This window comes from Anguilla anguilla, chromosome 12 (assembly GCF_013347855.1).
Source record: "Anguilla anguilla isolate fAngAng1 chromosome 12, fAngAng1.pri, whole genome shotgun sequence".
In the NCBI taxonomy this organism is placed as follows: domain Eukaryota; kingdom Metazoa; phylum Chordata; class Actinopteri; order Anguilliformes; family Anguillidae; genus Anguilla; species Anguilla anguilla.
The window spans coordinates 34,541,027-34,553,249 of record NC_049212.1 but is presented as its reverse complement, the minus strand read 5'-3'; the positions used below and the strand labels follow the sequence as shown (position 1 = coordinate 34,553,249).

At 45.1% G+C, this 12,223-nt stretch overlaps 2 protein-coding genes across 7 annotated transcripts; one reads left to right on the top strand and one right to left on the bottom strand.

Moving 5' to 3' along the window:
- Nucleotides 1-34: 34 nt before the first annotated feature.
- Nucleotides 35-8,336, bottom strand: usp16 (ubiquitin specific peptidase 16). Of its 3 annotated transcripts, none has more exons than XM_035385377.1 (18): nucleotides 8,113-8,335; nucleotides 7,537-7,627; nucleotides 6,852-7,027; nucleotides 6,645-6,748; nucleotides 6,401-6,516; nucleotides 5,963-6,168; nucleotides 5,752-5,847; nucleotides 5,511-5,641; nucleotides 5,012-5,099; nucleotides 4,695-4,776; nucleotides 4,373-4,464; nucleotides 4,228-4,281; nucleotides 3,652-3,819; nucleotides 2,774-3,470; nucleotides 2,232-2,326; nucleotides 1,827-1,913; nucleotides 1,214-1,364; nucleotides 35-784 (listed from the first exon to the last, which is right to left on the bottom strand). In XM_035385377.1, exons 2-18 carry the CDS (start codon nucleotides 7,595-7,597, stop codon nucleotides 663-665), a joined length of 2,526 nt encoding a protein of 841 aa, XP_035241268.1. In that variant the 5' UTR covers nucleotides 7,598-7,627; nucleotides 8,113-8,335; the 3' UTR covers nucleotides 35-662. The 3 variants fall into 3 exon arrangements, with proteins under 3 accessions (XP_035241268.1, XP_035241269.1, XP_035241270.1); XM_035385378.1 differs by lacking the exon at nucleotides 8,113-8,335 and adding an exon at nucleotides 7,999-8,102; XM_035385379.1 differs by lacking the exon at nucleotides 35-784 and having other exon boundaries at nucleotides 1,222-1,585; nucleotides 8,113-8,336.
- A 201-nt stretch (nucleotides 8,337-8,537) lies between these two features.
- rwdd2b (RWD domain containing 2B) lies at nucleotides 8,538-11,895 on the top strand. 4 transcript variants are annotated; one of them, XM_035385384.1, is made up of 5 exons: nucleotides 8,538-8,663; nucleotides 9,233-9,460; nucleotides 9,583-9,650; nucleotides 9,880-10,245; nucleotides 11,243-11,895. In XM_035385384.1, exons 2-5 carry the CDS (start codon nucleotides 9,254-9,256, stop codon nucleotides 11,487-11,489), a joined length of 888 nt encoding a protein of 295 aa, XP_035241275.1. In that variant the 5' UTR covers nucleotides 8,538-8,663; nucleotides 9,233-9,253; the 3' UTR covers nucleotides 11,490-11,895. The 4 variants fall into 4 exon arrangements, with proteins under 4 accessions (XP_035241275.1, XP_035241273.1, XP_035241274.1 ...); XM_035385382.1 differs by having other exon boundaries at nucleotides 8,541-8,666; nucleotides 9,231-9,460; XM_035385383.1 differs by having other exon boundaries at nucleotides 8,542-8,670.
- Nucleotides 11,896-12,223: the final 328 nt, after the last annotated feature.

Genomic DNA, 12,223 nt, shown 5'->3' with positions numbered 1-12,223 from the left:
GCACACACTGCCCATTTAAATTAAGGACCGGCAGTAATCTTTTAAGCAACAGTTCTTTAATTCTGACATCATAAAAAGTTAAAGAAATAAATAATTCATATACAAGTGAATTACAATTCCCTCCCCCCTCACAAAATTAGACCATTTTCAAAAGTAGGTTCTATCCATTTCAAGTTGTGTTTTGTGTACAGTGATTTACACAGCGAGTGAACTGGATTCTGGTGCTCTTCTTATCTAACCATAATCATTTCATTTTCAGTTCCAGGAAGTACAGTAATCATTGCAGAGATGTGTGTGTATTTTCACAACACCTTGTGGTGCACATTCTCCCTTCCCAAATACGCATAACGTGGAAAACGTTCTTGATTATACTGATGTCTTACTGTTCTGTGGAATTTCTGTATGCCTGACATGATCCGTTAAACCCCACCCCCCACCCCCCACCCCCTCTCTGTTCAACCGCAACACGATTAAGTGGAAAGTGAGGGTCTCATTGCAATCGCCTGGAGCTCAAGTCACAACGCTGCCAGAGACAGGCAGCTGAGCGGCGGGACGTGGTTGGCACTCCGCCGTCCGTCTCCCGGGATACGCGCCAGTTCCTCCGGGACGTTCCCGAAGCGGCGGGAACAGCGTGTCCCCGGGCTCCGCGCACGACGGGCGCGCTAGGAGATCCGCTCGTAGAAGAGGAGGTAGGCCTGCGAGCTCTGCACCCTGGACTCGGGCACGGGCTGCACGCTGGAGTCGCTCACGTGGAACCACGACCCTTTTGGGGCTTCGTTCTCGCCTGTAGACGTGGGAGTGAAGCAACACTGCTGTGACCCCCTGCCGCAGTGGTCTGCAGACTACACGAGCCCCACAACCCGCTTAATGAGCACAGCTTCTCACTTCCCACTTCACAGATGGAATCTAAATGCATTTAACCGTTTGTGCACTGTAGCAGGGACACCGTTTAATGACTGGCATCAATTTCCCAGTAAAGTATATTACGTACAGTAAATTATTTAGACATCTGATCCACCTCAGTCCGACTCGTAACCCGTGGGTTGGAAACGATTGGCCGAGGATAAACGTTGATTCCAACAATTCCTCATGGCTATCGGAGCATTTGTTGCCCTTGAAGGTTATTTAAGGAGTTACAAGAAAGTTACAAGATGAAAGCCATGCAGTGGAACACAACTGTAGAAATGTTCTGGTATGATCTACACACTCCTACCTTGTGTTGTTGGTCCGTTGAGAGAGGTGGCCGGAGGGTTGGAGGGTCGCGCTTTGACGTAGGCGACGTAGTGACCGGATCTCATCGTTCCGCTGTGCTCAACGATTCCATAAAGGCTGTACAGCACCTGGGTTTGTCCCTCTGCAACGTTCTGGAAACAGGAAACCATAAACCAGGTAAGCGCTCGCTCAGAATGGCCTGGTTCGGTCTGACTACGTTCACAGTAGCATAAGCAGTTGGCTGTAATGTTTTTTTTTAACGGGTGGTTCACAAACTCCACGGTAACTCACGGAAACCAGTAGTGCAAGTGAGTGCAGCAATAGGATCTTGACATGCCATGTTGACCACATGGTTGAAGGGTAGAAAAGGAGGCTGTAATGAGGTGTAAATCGTACATAAACACAAGAGGCCTATCAAGGAATAGGGCTGGGTTTTGTTGAAGCTTACATATTGGGCTGGCAGAATGTGTTTTTTTAGTTTGCTTGGGTGTATGGACAAGTCCAGCAATGTATGCCCTCTTGCTGGTCTTTAGCTCTGTTTAGAGGGCACAGCCAAGTGAAACCAACCAATGGGAACGTACCATTAGAGTGGCTGTGAGAGATGATGTCATTACCTTGCAGTTGGCGGAGCAGAAAGGTGCAAGGTCCAGAATCTGAGGGAACTGAACATGGCGATTCACCTTGGAAACGCTGTACGCGATCTGCAGGAGTTAGGAGAGAGATTAGGGACCATTTCTCTAAGACTGAACTTTTTATTTGTCCTGTTTTTAATTCAGCCTTGAAAAACAGAACCGTAGCATCCAACCGTTGCTTGGATGTTTGGACACGCTGTTCTTAACGCCTGGAAATCACCTAACCGGTCCAGCTCACCTACTTGATTGCTCTTCCATTATCGCAATCAACAAACTATTTCAAATTACTCATCAGCACAAATCAATTCAGATGACTCAAATAGATTTTCTCAGAACTCGTCAGTGCCTGAGTGACTGAGCTCCGTGTGGCACAGAACGGCAGAATACCTGCTGGAATCTCTTCAGGTGCAGGGTGAGCACAGGGGGAGGGGACGAGATGAGCATCTGCTTCAAGGCGTCGGTGTACACCTTGGTCTTGGAGCCTAAACGCAGCACAAAATCAGAGTGAGCTTTCTCATCCGTCAAAGGCACTGTGTGCCTTCCTGTTAAACTTTCATCCTTCACAAAACTCTCTTTAACTGACACGTAAGAGGAAACATGACGTGCGTACAAAACAGGCCTGGCAGTGAAACAGGACATGCCAAATACTACAGACATACCTTCTCTCTCAACTTTCGCTATTACTAGATGGTCACATGTGACTATGATTTTACAGAGTTATTCAATGTTATCTACGCGTGCTGTGCCAAATATTAATTTGACTGTGCCTGACTTATCCCCACATCAATCACACCATCGCCCTGGGAGACGGTGCATGATTACTCTTTCTCCTTAGCAGCGCCTACGCAGAACGTTATCGTGATTACAATGACGAAGCCTCCTCGATCGATCAAAGCAGGTTAGGTAAGGGCGTGTCGGTTAAACTGTACCGTCTGACGCTTTGGGCCGCGACTGTCGTCGTGAGCACGTGAGGCACAGCAGGCTGTTGTTTTTGGTGAGGTTCTCCACCTCCGTGAACTGGAACAGACAGGAGCTGACCGAGCACTCCTGCTTCTCTGGCGCCGCCCTGGTGGCCAGCGTGTGGAAGGCCAGCTCGGGGTCCTGGTTCACCACGGTGTACTCCTTGGCGTCGGTGGGCGTGTTCTCGCTCTCCACGTCCAGCTGGACGTCGTCAGGGGCGACAAAGGCGTTGTCCAGGGAGAGCTGGGTCATGTCTTCGGCAAGCTGGTCTTCCTCATGGGTGGGTGTGGCCACTTCCTCCTCCTCCTCTGCCGGCTTGCCCTCGGCCGCTTTTCCGTCTCCGCCTGCGCTCTGGTCCTCGGACAGGGCTGTGAAACGGTTGCTGACCGCAGAGATTCCGTCTTCATCACACTCCATCGCTGCCTCCTCCTCTTCCTCAGCTGCATTCTCCACGGCCTGGACGTCTCCATCGGGCCCTGGTCTGCTCTGCTCCATGTCCAATGCCCCGGCTGCCTCGCCCCCTTCTCCGGAGGCGGCCCCCGATTCGGACCCGCCCCCCTCCCCGAGAGAGCTTGTCTCCTCCCCCTCCTCAGGCTCAGCTGAATCCTGATTGGCTACGGCATCCAGAGAGACTCTTCCTCCTTGCTTAAGCTGGCGCCTCTGGTTCTGTAGACGAGTGAAAAGAGGGTGGCGTGGTTGAAATTTCCCACAAACCAGCGGATTTTGAAAATAAACCAGGAAGAATAAGACTTGAACTGAGTAATGAAACGGGGAATAACAGACAACAAACACAGTCCCACTTGGGAAGAATTTTTGTGAGAAGGAATGCAGATTTATTTTAGCCCACCTTTGCCTGTTTCTTAGCCTGCTTCTTGGCTTTCTTCTGCTGGTACTTGCTCCCTGCGCCAGTAGGAATGTCATCGTTTCCACTGGCCAGTGGAACAGGACTGTCCCGGTCGCTGTCCTTGCCCTCGCTGCTCTTCGGTGTTTTCTTTTGATTCTTTTTCCTGTATGCCTGGGGGGAGGGGGGGGGGGCAGGAATGAGACATCAGGGGAAAATTCCTTTCCCTGCTTAAAAACGTTGCGTTCTTGCTAGCGAAACCCAAGACAAAAACATATCTTTGCCTCTTTTACAATTGTGAACTATTATTGATTCCCAAATTTCAGCAAAGCCTAGGACTTCTTAATTACGGTCCAGATTGCAAACTGGGTCACTGAGCTCTTTGATCGTGTTCATTTTATAAGCCCCTCAGAGGCGGTCTTCAGGTCCTTGCCGATTATAAAATGAATGGCATGTATGCTTGTTGCCCCTGTTCCTAATATTTACTTTACATTTCCAATTTGACCACCGTATTGTTTCTAGATTGTGGCCTTTCTTGTGTTAAGCAAACACCCCACCACACCTGGAGGAAGAGGCCATTACCTCGTCTGAAACTGGAAGAGAAAGGTCAAGAAACATCTCTGTCACTGAAGACACCTGCAAGACAAGGACAGTGCAAGTATTTTATTTGGTTGGCGTTCCCATAGCAACACAACGCATAACTTTAGATGAACCTCATCTTACTTACGGTTTTGCATTCTTTACACATGACCGTGCTGGTAAGCTCTCCGCCAAAAACCTGGTCAACAAAGTTCTTGGGCGCTCCATTTTTCTCGTATGCTGGGAAAACACACAGGAATGTGTTAAGCAAATAAGTGCGAATTGTGTACGTAACTGAATTTTAAACACTGCCAAAGCCGCCTATTATGACAACAATAGTTTTGTTATGATTGGATGCAGCAGCTGAATATTTATAGAAATCAATGTATTTATCAGTTGACTCAAAAAATAATCACAGACCCTAAGGTTATTAAATATGAACTCATTATACAGCTGAACAAATGTCTTACCTTTAACCAACTTCTTTAATTCTTCAGCATCCGTGGTTTTTCCAGACCTTTTTGCTGCTTCAGCAATCCCTGAGCTTACTCTCTGAAAAAGGGCCAAATGGAAGCAAGATTGACCATGTGGCGTGCAAATTGTGAACAGACTCCACGTGAAAGTGACTTAAACCCAGCATTTAAACATAAAGCCCTTCGCTCTGGAGTAAAATCTGTGACAACTCGTAATTTGAATCCGAACTCAGAACTACGTAAATCACACGGATATGATTGACACTTTCAGGGCATTGAGACGTGGTTGTTCCCTTCATGCGAGGCGGACGCACCTTCGTCTCCTCGGCCCTCATCCCGTCCAGAAGATATCGCAGAAGTTCCTGGCTGTCCTGCTGCTGGAACCCCTTAAATCTGGCAGCCCTACGGGTGAACAGAACCACAGGCCTGGGTGAAACCTCTGTTTCAAATACTAAATATTTAAATAATTTAACTTCTCCAGATCCCTAAGAACTGTAAAGGAAACTTGTCAATAACCAACTATTAGCGAGAGAAGAATTTTGTTCTGTGTATTGGTTGAGATGGAGATTTCTTTCCAAGCAGTCCATAAGGTGTGGGTAGCTTACTTGTGTCTAAAGGATAAGAGTATTCAAAATGACAATTTTACAGAGGCCTGAGCAACAGACACATTAAGCACCCGTTCTGTCCCTACTCAGGGGTCATTCACAATGCAGTAATCTGCCACTAGGCTGCAGTAAACTGAGACCATGGCTGTGTCTTAAAGAGAAAGGGGAAATACTGGACTGTTATACAGCCACGTCCAACTGCACCCACTTCTTGCAGACTTGTGTGAAGAGCTCCCTGGGCGTGACCACGCCCTTCTTGGTTTCTTGTATTTCGCTCAGCAGCTGACACATAGCTACGGTGAGAGAACCAGGTTGCTCCAGTGGGATCAAAATAGGTTCCTGGAGGGAGATTGGGGGGATGAGAGAGTCATTCAAAAACCAAAATCTTCTGGACTAGCCAATGTGATCACAGCATTACTGGTAAGGACACAGCAAGGGGCGGGGCTTACCAGCTCAGTGGACGAGTCTGGGGTGACGGTGAGGCTGGTCTTCTCATCTGTGACATCATTAAGAATCTGCCTCAAGAGCTGCGTTTGGGATAGGTTCTGTTGACAAATAAATGGTAAGTTGACAGCAGTGTGAGTCCAAGAATCAGATTTCATGATCTGGTAGAAATATATTTTTTTGCCAACACTCATTTCCCCATTGACACTCCTTTACCTGTATGACAGCGTTGAAGAAACACGTGTTCCCAAGATTGCTGAGTCCTCGGACGGAGACACTAGGGCCAGGTGTACTTGCTCCCGACCTTTGACCTTTGGAGTCACCAGCATTCCTCCTGTTTTCCTTCGACTGCAGGATTACGTTTTCCTTCTCAGGTACTTTTTCCTCGACGGCATCAGTCTGGCTGTCCTCCTCCTTCACTTCTGAGTTGAAGTAACGCGACATGTTTTAGGTTAAAACAAATGATGACGTTCGGCATAGCTCTTCTCACAAAAGACCAATGTCTCAAAGCACTTTGGGCCCAGGACCCCATGAGCAAGTCAAACTGGCCCAGGGAAAATGGGAGGTGTGGAGGTTGACTGGGGCGGTACAACTGTCAAACAGTAAATCCTACAGCTGTTCACAATACAACAGCAAAGAGAAAAGGGGACATACTTTCCTGTGGTGTTCTCCTAGGGGACCCAGGCAGAGCTTGCTTTTTAATGCTGTTCACCAGCTGAGCCAGCTGTCCCGTGGTGGAATACTGAACGTCATCGTCACAGATGTAGCACCTGGAGGACAACCGCAACACAGAGCATGGTTTCATAGCCGACCGGTCAGGGCGTCGGGACTCTGAGATTCAGCACTGTCCTTGCGGAGGTGCCGGCGTCAGGCATTAACAAGGACGTCTGACACTAACCACACGCTCCAGTTGTCCATGCTGAGAACCAGGCAGTGCGGGTCGGAGTGGGGCTTCTCGTAGTGCTTGACGGCGTGCTGGTGTTCGGAGTTCCTCCCACAGCCCTTATTAAACGACAGACGGGCAGCGAATGAGCAAGGCCGAGCGGCCAACGGACGGGCACACGGAATGCCGTCACGGGAACAGTCGGGGGTGGGAGGTGCTTACCCGGTGACCACACTTCAGGCAGACCCAGATCAGGGGGCACTCCCCATTCTGGTCATCCGACGACACAGGGCCATCCTCGTCTTTACAGTCCTGACAGGTGTTCCAGGCCACATCTGCTGAGGTCTTCTTCAGAAGGCTCTGATCTATCCCCTTACGGATGTGTACACAGGATGGACCTGTGTGAGCAGGATGGGTTCATTCCAAGGCAGGAATTTTTGCCATGTTTATTATCAGTATAAAAAATAAAGGCCACAATAAGTATGCAGTAAGAATGAAGACAACTTCCAGATACTGAGGAACAAGTTATTTAACGTGGTATTTCAAACCAATAACTTAATGGGATTTTCAAGTGTTTGAATAATAAAATTAACTTTCATGTATCGCTCCCAGTTTTTTTTTGGTAATATCAGTACAGACTCAGTATGCAATTAAAGTCAAAGTAAGGCTTACGAAATAATGCCGTGTCTCGCTGTTTTGTTAAATAGACTATGATTCACCCAAACTAAACCGTGCAAGTTTCCTGATTACGAAATCAGAGAAACCGCTGAGTCATCTCCGTCAACCCCAGCAGGATGAGAACAGGGGCCCCGGTTAGCTTTAGTGGCAGTGGTCGCACAAGTCTAGACACACAACATTGTCTAAACCTGTTCACGTTATTATCATTTCGAATTGCATAGTTCCATACCTGCCACTTCGAAGGCATCGTCTTCTCTGAAGTTCTTCTCCTTTCCCCTCTTCTTCCCCATCGTGACCTAAAAGCTGTGGACTTGGGACAGCTGAGTCCCGCAAAACAGAGAAAACCCAGTTAGCTCTTGACTTTAACTGAGTGCGTGGGATGCTTTACTGGACTGGAAGACCAATCATGGCCACTTCAATGAAAACACAGTTCCAATAAATGTATTAGGATCAGTGGGCACTGCTTTTTATTTCCATAGTTTTATTTACAATAGCTTAGCCTTTATCAGATGTGTTTTAGACTACAACCAGCTGGACATCGTAATGAAACTTAACAAAATAACCACGTGCTAAGATATGGGAACCAGCAGATAAAAAAACTCACTTTCGCCATGCTCACAAAACAATGATAATATAAACTGCACGTGAACATAATTTTTTTATTCAGCTCCTTTTAAAAACGGATTCCTACCTGGGTGAACGTGATTTCTATATCATACTAGCTAGCTAGCTATTTTGCGATAGTTAGTCGCTAGCATTGCGTGGTAGCTACCGGTAAAGAAACGTTTCAGTTTCTGCAACCAACCTGTCAGTTCCCTTGATCGTTTCTTGCTTTTCATGTAAAAAAAAAAAAACTAAATTAAAAAACCCTCAAACAGTACAAATAGACAGCCGATCAATTCGTTCTACTATCAACAGATAATCTGTCACTCGATAAGACAATATTCATTGTAATCTTCAATCTTTCTACAAAAGCGGACAAAATCACAGTGCGTGGCCAGCTCATGGACTAATAATAAGAAAGTGACTTCCGGTAAACCACCAGAGCGACACATTTCACAATAAAAGTTAGAATTTACCCTTTCTTACAAGTAAATAGTGATGCAGGGATTGACAGAACAGAAAGAATCTACTATCTAAACCAGATAAATTTCCGATAACCATTGAAGTGTACAGTTCATGGGCGATAACGAATTATTTAAGTACAGGACTAAATGCCTGCTTGTGTGCTCCACGGAGTGTATTCGGGTTACACCGGAAACACTGCAGCTCGCTTGGTGGCAGTTGGCGTGGAATGGTCTCTGCGAATACAGTTATATCAAGTATTCTTTTTGGAAAACAAAATAAATTACAAATGTAAGAGGTACGTTGGGCTATTTATAATTATATATAGAGGTAGTCTGAAACTATGTCCCTGCATAAATAAATGAGGCAATCAGCTGCTTCGTGTATAAATGATTGGAAATCTGCGGAGCTAGCTATGATAGCTAAATTACTTAGACATTTAACAAACCAAGCACTTGTTCATCACTTGACATGGGGGAAAAACTAGTCAGTAAACGTTACCTTGTGATATTGACAGACAAACAATCATAATGCATTAGAGGTAAGGTTATAACATTATGTTCTCACGTAACCATCTTTGTTGCCAATTATAAATTCCAAAATGTTTCAATGGTAATGATTAAAACTAGGTAGTCTAGTTATCTTGCTAACTTAAATGTCGAAGATGAATGACAGTTACTTGTAGTTCTATTAGCCAACTAGACTTTGTCAAAAGTCAGACCAGATAGCTTGCTTTTCAACAACGAATTTCAAAGTTCAAAGCTCGGCGGATAAGGGACACTGTTACTAGTAGCTAATACGTGAAACTTTGTACTTATGAATCCAGAATACTTGTAATTCGGTACTTATGTTTCTCCCAGGTTGACAGGGATTATTCGGCCATGGCCGGCATTGAAGAAGCTGAAGCCCAGCTGTCCGAGATTGAGCTGTTGACCAGCATGTTCCCGAGCCAGGACGAGTTTGATGTTAAGGATCACTTGGCGATTGCGGAGTTAAGGGAATATGTGGAAGGCAGAACGGATTGTCCGCCCTCGTCTAGGCCTGAATTTGTAATACAGCAGAAAATAGACACTCAGGATCTGAAAGCGGTAAATATGGACATTAATGTAGGCGTGGATGCCACTCTGTAATGTAAATTACAATGAAGCCTTGTTTTCGTGGTATGGCTAAACTTTGTAAGTCTCATGTGTTTTCTTTATCTCTTTTTAAGGTAACAATTGCCATCTCCTGCACATACGCGGTTGACTACCCAAACGTTCTACCAGACATTTCAGTAAGGTATGTAATACACCTTTCACACACCTTTCAAAAAATCTGAGGTTGACACGGGATATTGAGCATGGGTAAAACACATAACAAGATGTGTGCTATATGCCCAAGATTTCATCCCATTGGGGAGCTCTATAGAAATAAAATTGAGTTGAATTTTTCCCAACTGGTTTGAAATGTTAATGAGATTTGTCATTTTTTAAAAACAGTCCCTAACAAGCCGTGCACTTCCTCTCAGATGTTCAGAACTAAGTCGAGCCCAGCAGACCCGGCTTCACGCGGACATGAATGCGTACCTGAAGGAGAACTGCTGCGGAGAAGTGTGCTTGCTGTCTGCTGTGGAGTGGGTAAAAGACAACGCCCATGTTTATATCGCCAAGAATCTCGCAGCCAACAGCCTGAAGAAAGTGGCCTCTGCAGCACAGCCAGTGGAGGTGTTCACCAGACTCTGGATCTACAGCCACCACATATATAACAAGGTGAAGAGGAAGAACATCTTGGAGTGGTCCAGCGATTTGGGCTTGTCAGGCTTCTGCATGCCAGGGAAGCCGGGCATTGTATGTGTTGAAGGACCGCAGGCTTCCTGTGAAGAATTCTGGGCCAGGTATGTTCTATAATCTGTGTTCTATAATAATCTTCACACCTTTACCACATGTACAGGCATGTTCACAGAATTTTTTTTTTTTTTTAATGTCATTTAATGTGAAATGTCATACAGTTTTTTTCCCCATCTCCCCCCAAGATTTTTATAGGTTGTATTATATCTTCAGGGACCACACGTAATTTAAACCCTAAGGGCTTGATTTGCTTAGACCTTTAGCATTTTAAAAACCTTTTAGCATATGCAAAACTAATAACATGACCAAGGATTGGTCATGGTACACTACATGGTCAAAATTAGGTGGACACCTGACATCCAACATCTCATCCATAATTATGGGCATTAATATGGAGTTGGTCCACTCTTTGCTGCTATAACAATCTCCATTCTTCTGGGAAGGCTTTATACTAGATGTTGGAGCATTGCTGCAGGGATTTGCTTCCATTCAGCTGGAAGAGCATTAGTGAGGTGGGGCACTGATTGGGCGATTAAGCCTGGCACGCAGTTGTCTTTTCAATCGATCCCAAAGGTGTTGGGTGGAGTAGAGTTCAGGGCTCTGTGCAGGCTGGTCAATTCCTTCCTGGCTGTTCTCAACAAAACCATCTGTGTGTGGACCTCGCTGTGTGCCTGTGGGCATTGTCTTGCTGAAACAGGAAAGGGCCTTCCCCAAACTGTTGGGGAAGCACAGAATCGTCTAGAATGTCATTGCATGCTGTAGCATTAAGATCTGCCTTCACTGGAACTAAGGGGCTTAGTCCAAACCATGAAAAACAGCCCCAGACCAAGGGGTGTCCAGATACCTTTGGTCATATAGTGTATTTGTTTCGCACCAGTCATTGGTTTTGATATTAGTTTTGCATGAGCAAAGTGGTCTTAGTAAATCAGGCCCTAGGTTTGGTATATTAGTATGATGTGTTTCTTAATTGATGACGTCATGTAGTTTAGTGGACGTTGAAGGCATTTTTACCACTTTTTTTATTTTTTATTTTTTAACCTGTAGAGTGAAAGTTTTGACCTGGAAGAGAATCATGATACGACACAGGGAAGACTTTCCTCTGGATGGCCAGCCTGGCACCGAGGAAGAGACTGTGACCTCACTCCGGAGGTTCCCCGGCTTTGAGGAGGCCATGTTTGACCCCCATGGCAACAGAGGGAATCACATGGACCTTGGACAGCTCTACCAGTTTCTCAACGATAAAGGGTGTGGGGATGTTTTTCAGCTCTACTTTGGAATCGAGGGGAGGTAGTGGTGAGTGCAGTACAACACGCACTCATGCTTAGAAACGGGCAGGATCATTATAGCATGCATTATGCTAAGTCATTTCTGCCAATATGGGATTGCAACTGGAACACTTTCACTAGACCGGAGTCGGATAACCTTTCCCCTTTAAATGTGAAACTTTTGAATCACAGAAACTTGAAAGTAAAATAATTTATAATGGCCTTGCCAGCAAAAAAAAAAAAATCTTTGAAACGTATTATTTTTAATGTTTAAAAAAACAAAACAAAACACTTTGGCAGGTACCAAATGCTCATAATTTAAATTTAGAAGTTTTCTGTAAAATTGATTTTCAATGTAAAATTGAGTGCAATATCAAAACAAGTGCACTTATTGTGACATGCATGTAATAAATTGATACATATTTCACAGAACGATTAAGTTTCTGAATTGGTTATTGTTATGTTTTGGTGGCTAGCTTCATGATTATTGCTGGATAACAAATCTCATGCCATTTCCAAAGATAAGAGCTGAGTTTCAGTAACCTTACATTAATATGACCATTCTGCAGTAAATGTATAAATTGATAACATAACATCTGTAATGATTTGATTTTGAGTTTTGGGATTATTGGTCAAATGCACTAGATGCAGTTATTTCCCCCCTCTCATCATATTTAGCTAATGATGGACATTTTCTTTCCTTCGGGATGCTTATGTTGAATTCAGTGTATTAATTATTTTGTCATCTGGGAATCTTTTC

What these genes read in the sequence shown, in the direction of transcription:
- usp16 (XM_035385377.1), bottom strand. Translation starts at nt 7,597, where the DNA reads ATGGGGAAGAAGAGGGGAAAGGAGAAGAACTTCAGAGAAGACGATGCC. An exon ending in CTCTTCCAGTTTCAGACGAG is followed by an intron (nt 3,820 to 4,227) that starts GTAATGGCCTCT and finishes CCCTCCCCCCAG; the next exon opens with GCATACAGGAAAAAGAATCA. An exon ending in ACCTGAAGAGATTCCAGCAG is followed by an intron (nt 1,914 to 2,231) that starts GTATTCTGCCGT and finishes TAACTCCTGCAG; the next exon opens with ATCGCGTACAGCGTTTCCAA.
- rwdd2b (XM_035385384.1), top strand. Translation starts at nt 9,254, where the DNA reads ATGGCCGGCATTGAAGAAGCTGAAGCCCAGCTGTCCGAGATTGAGCTG. An exon ending in ACACTCAGGATCTGAAAGCG is followed by an intron (nt 9,461 to 9,582) that starts GTAAATATGGAC and finishes TCTCTTTTTAAG; the next exon opens with GTAACAATTGCCATCTCCTG. An exon ending in CTACCAGACATTTCAGTAAG is followed by an intron (nt 9,651 to 9,879) that starts GTATGTAATACA and finishes ACTTCCTCTCAG; the next exon opens with ATGTTCAGAACTAAGTCGAG.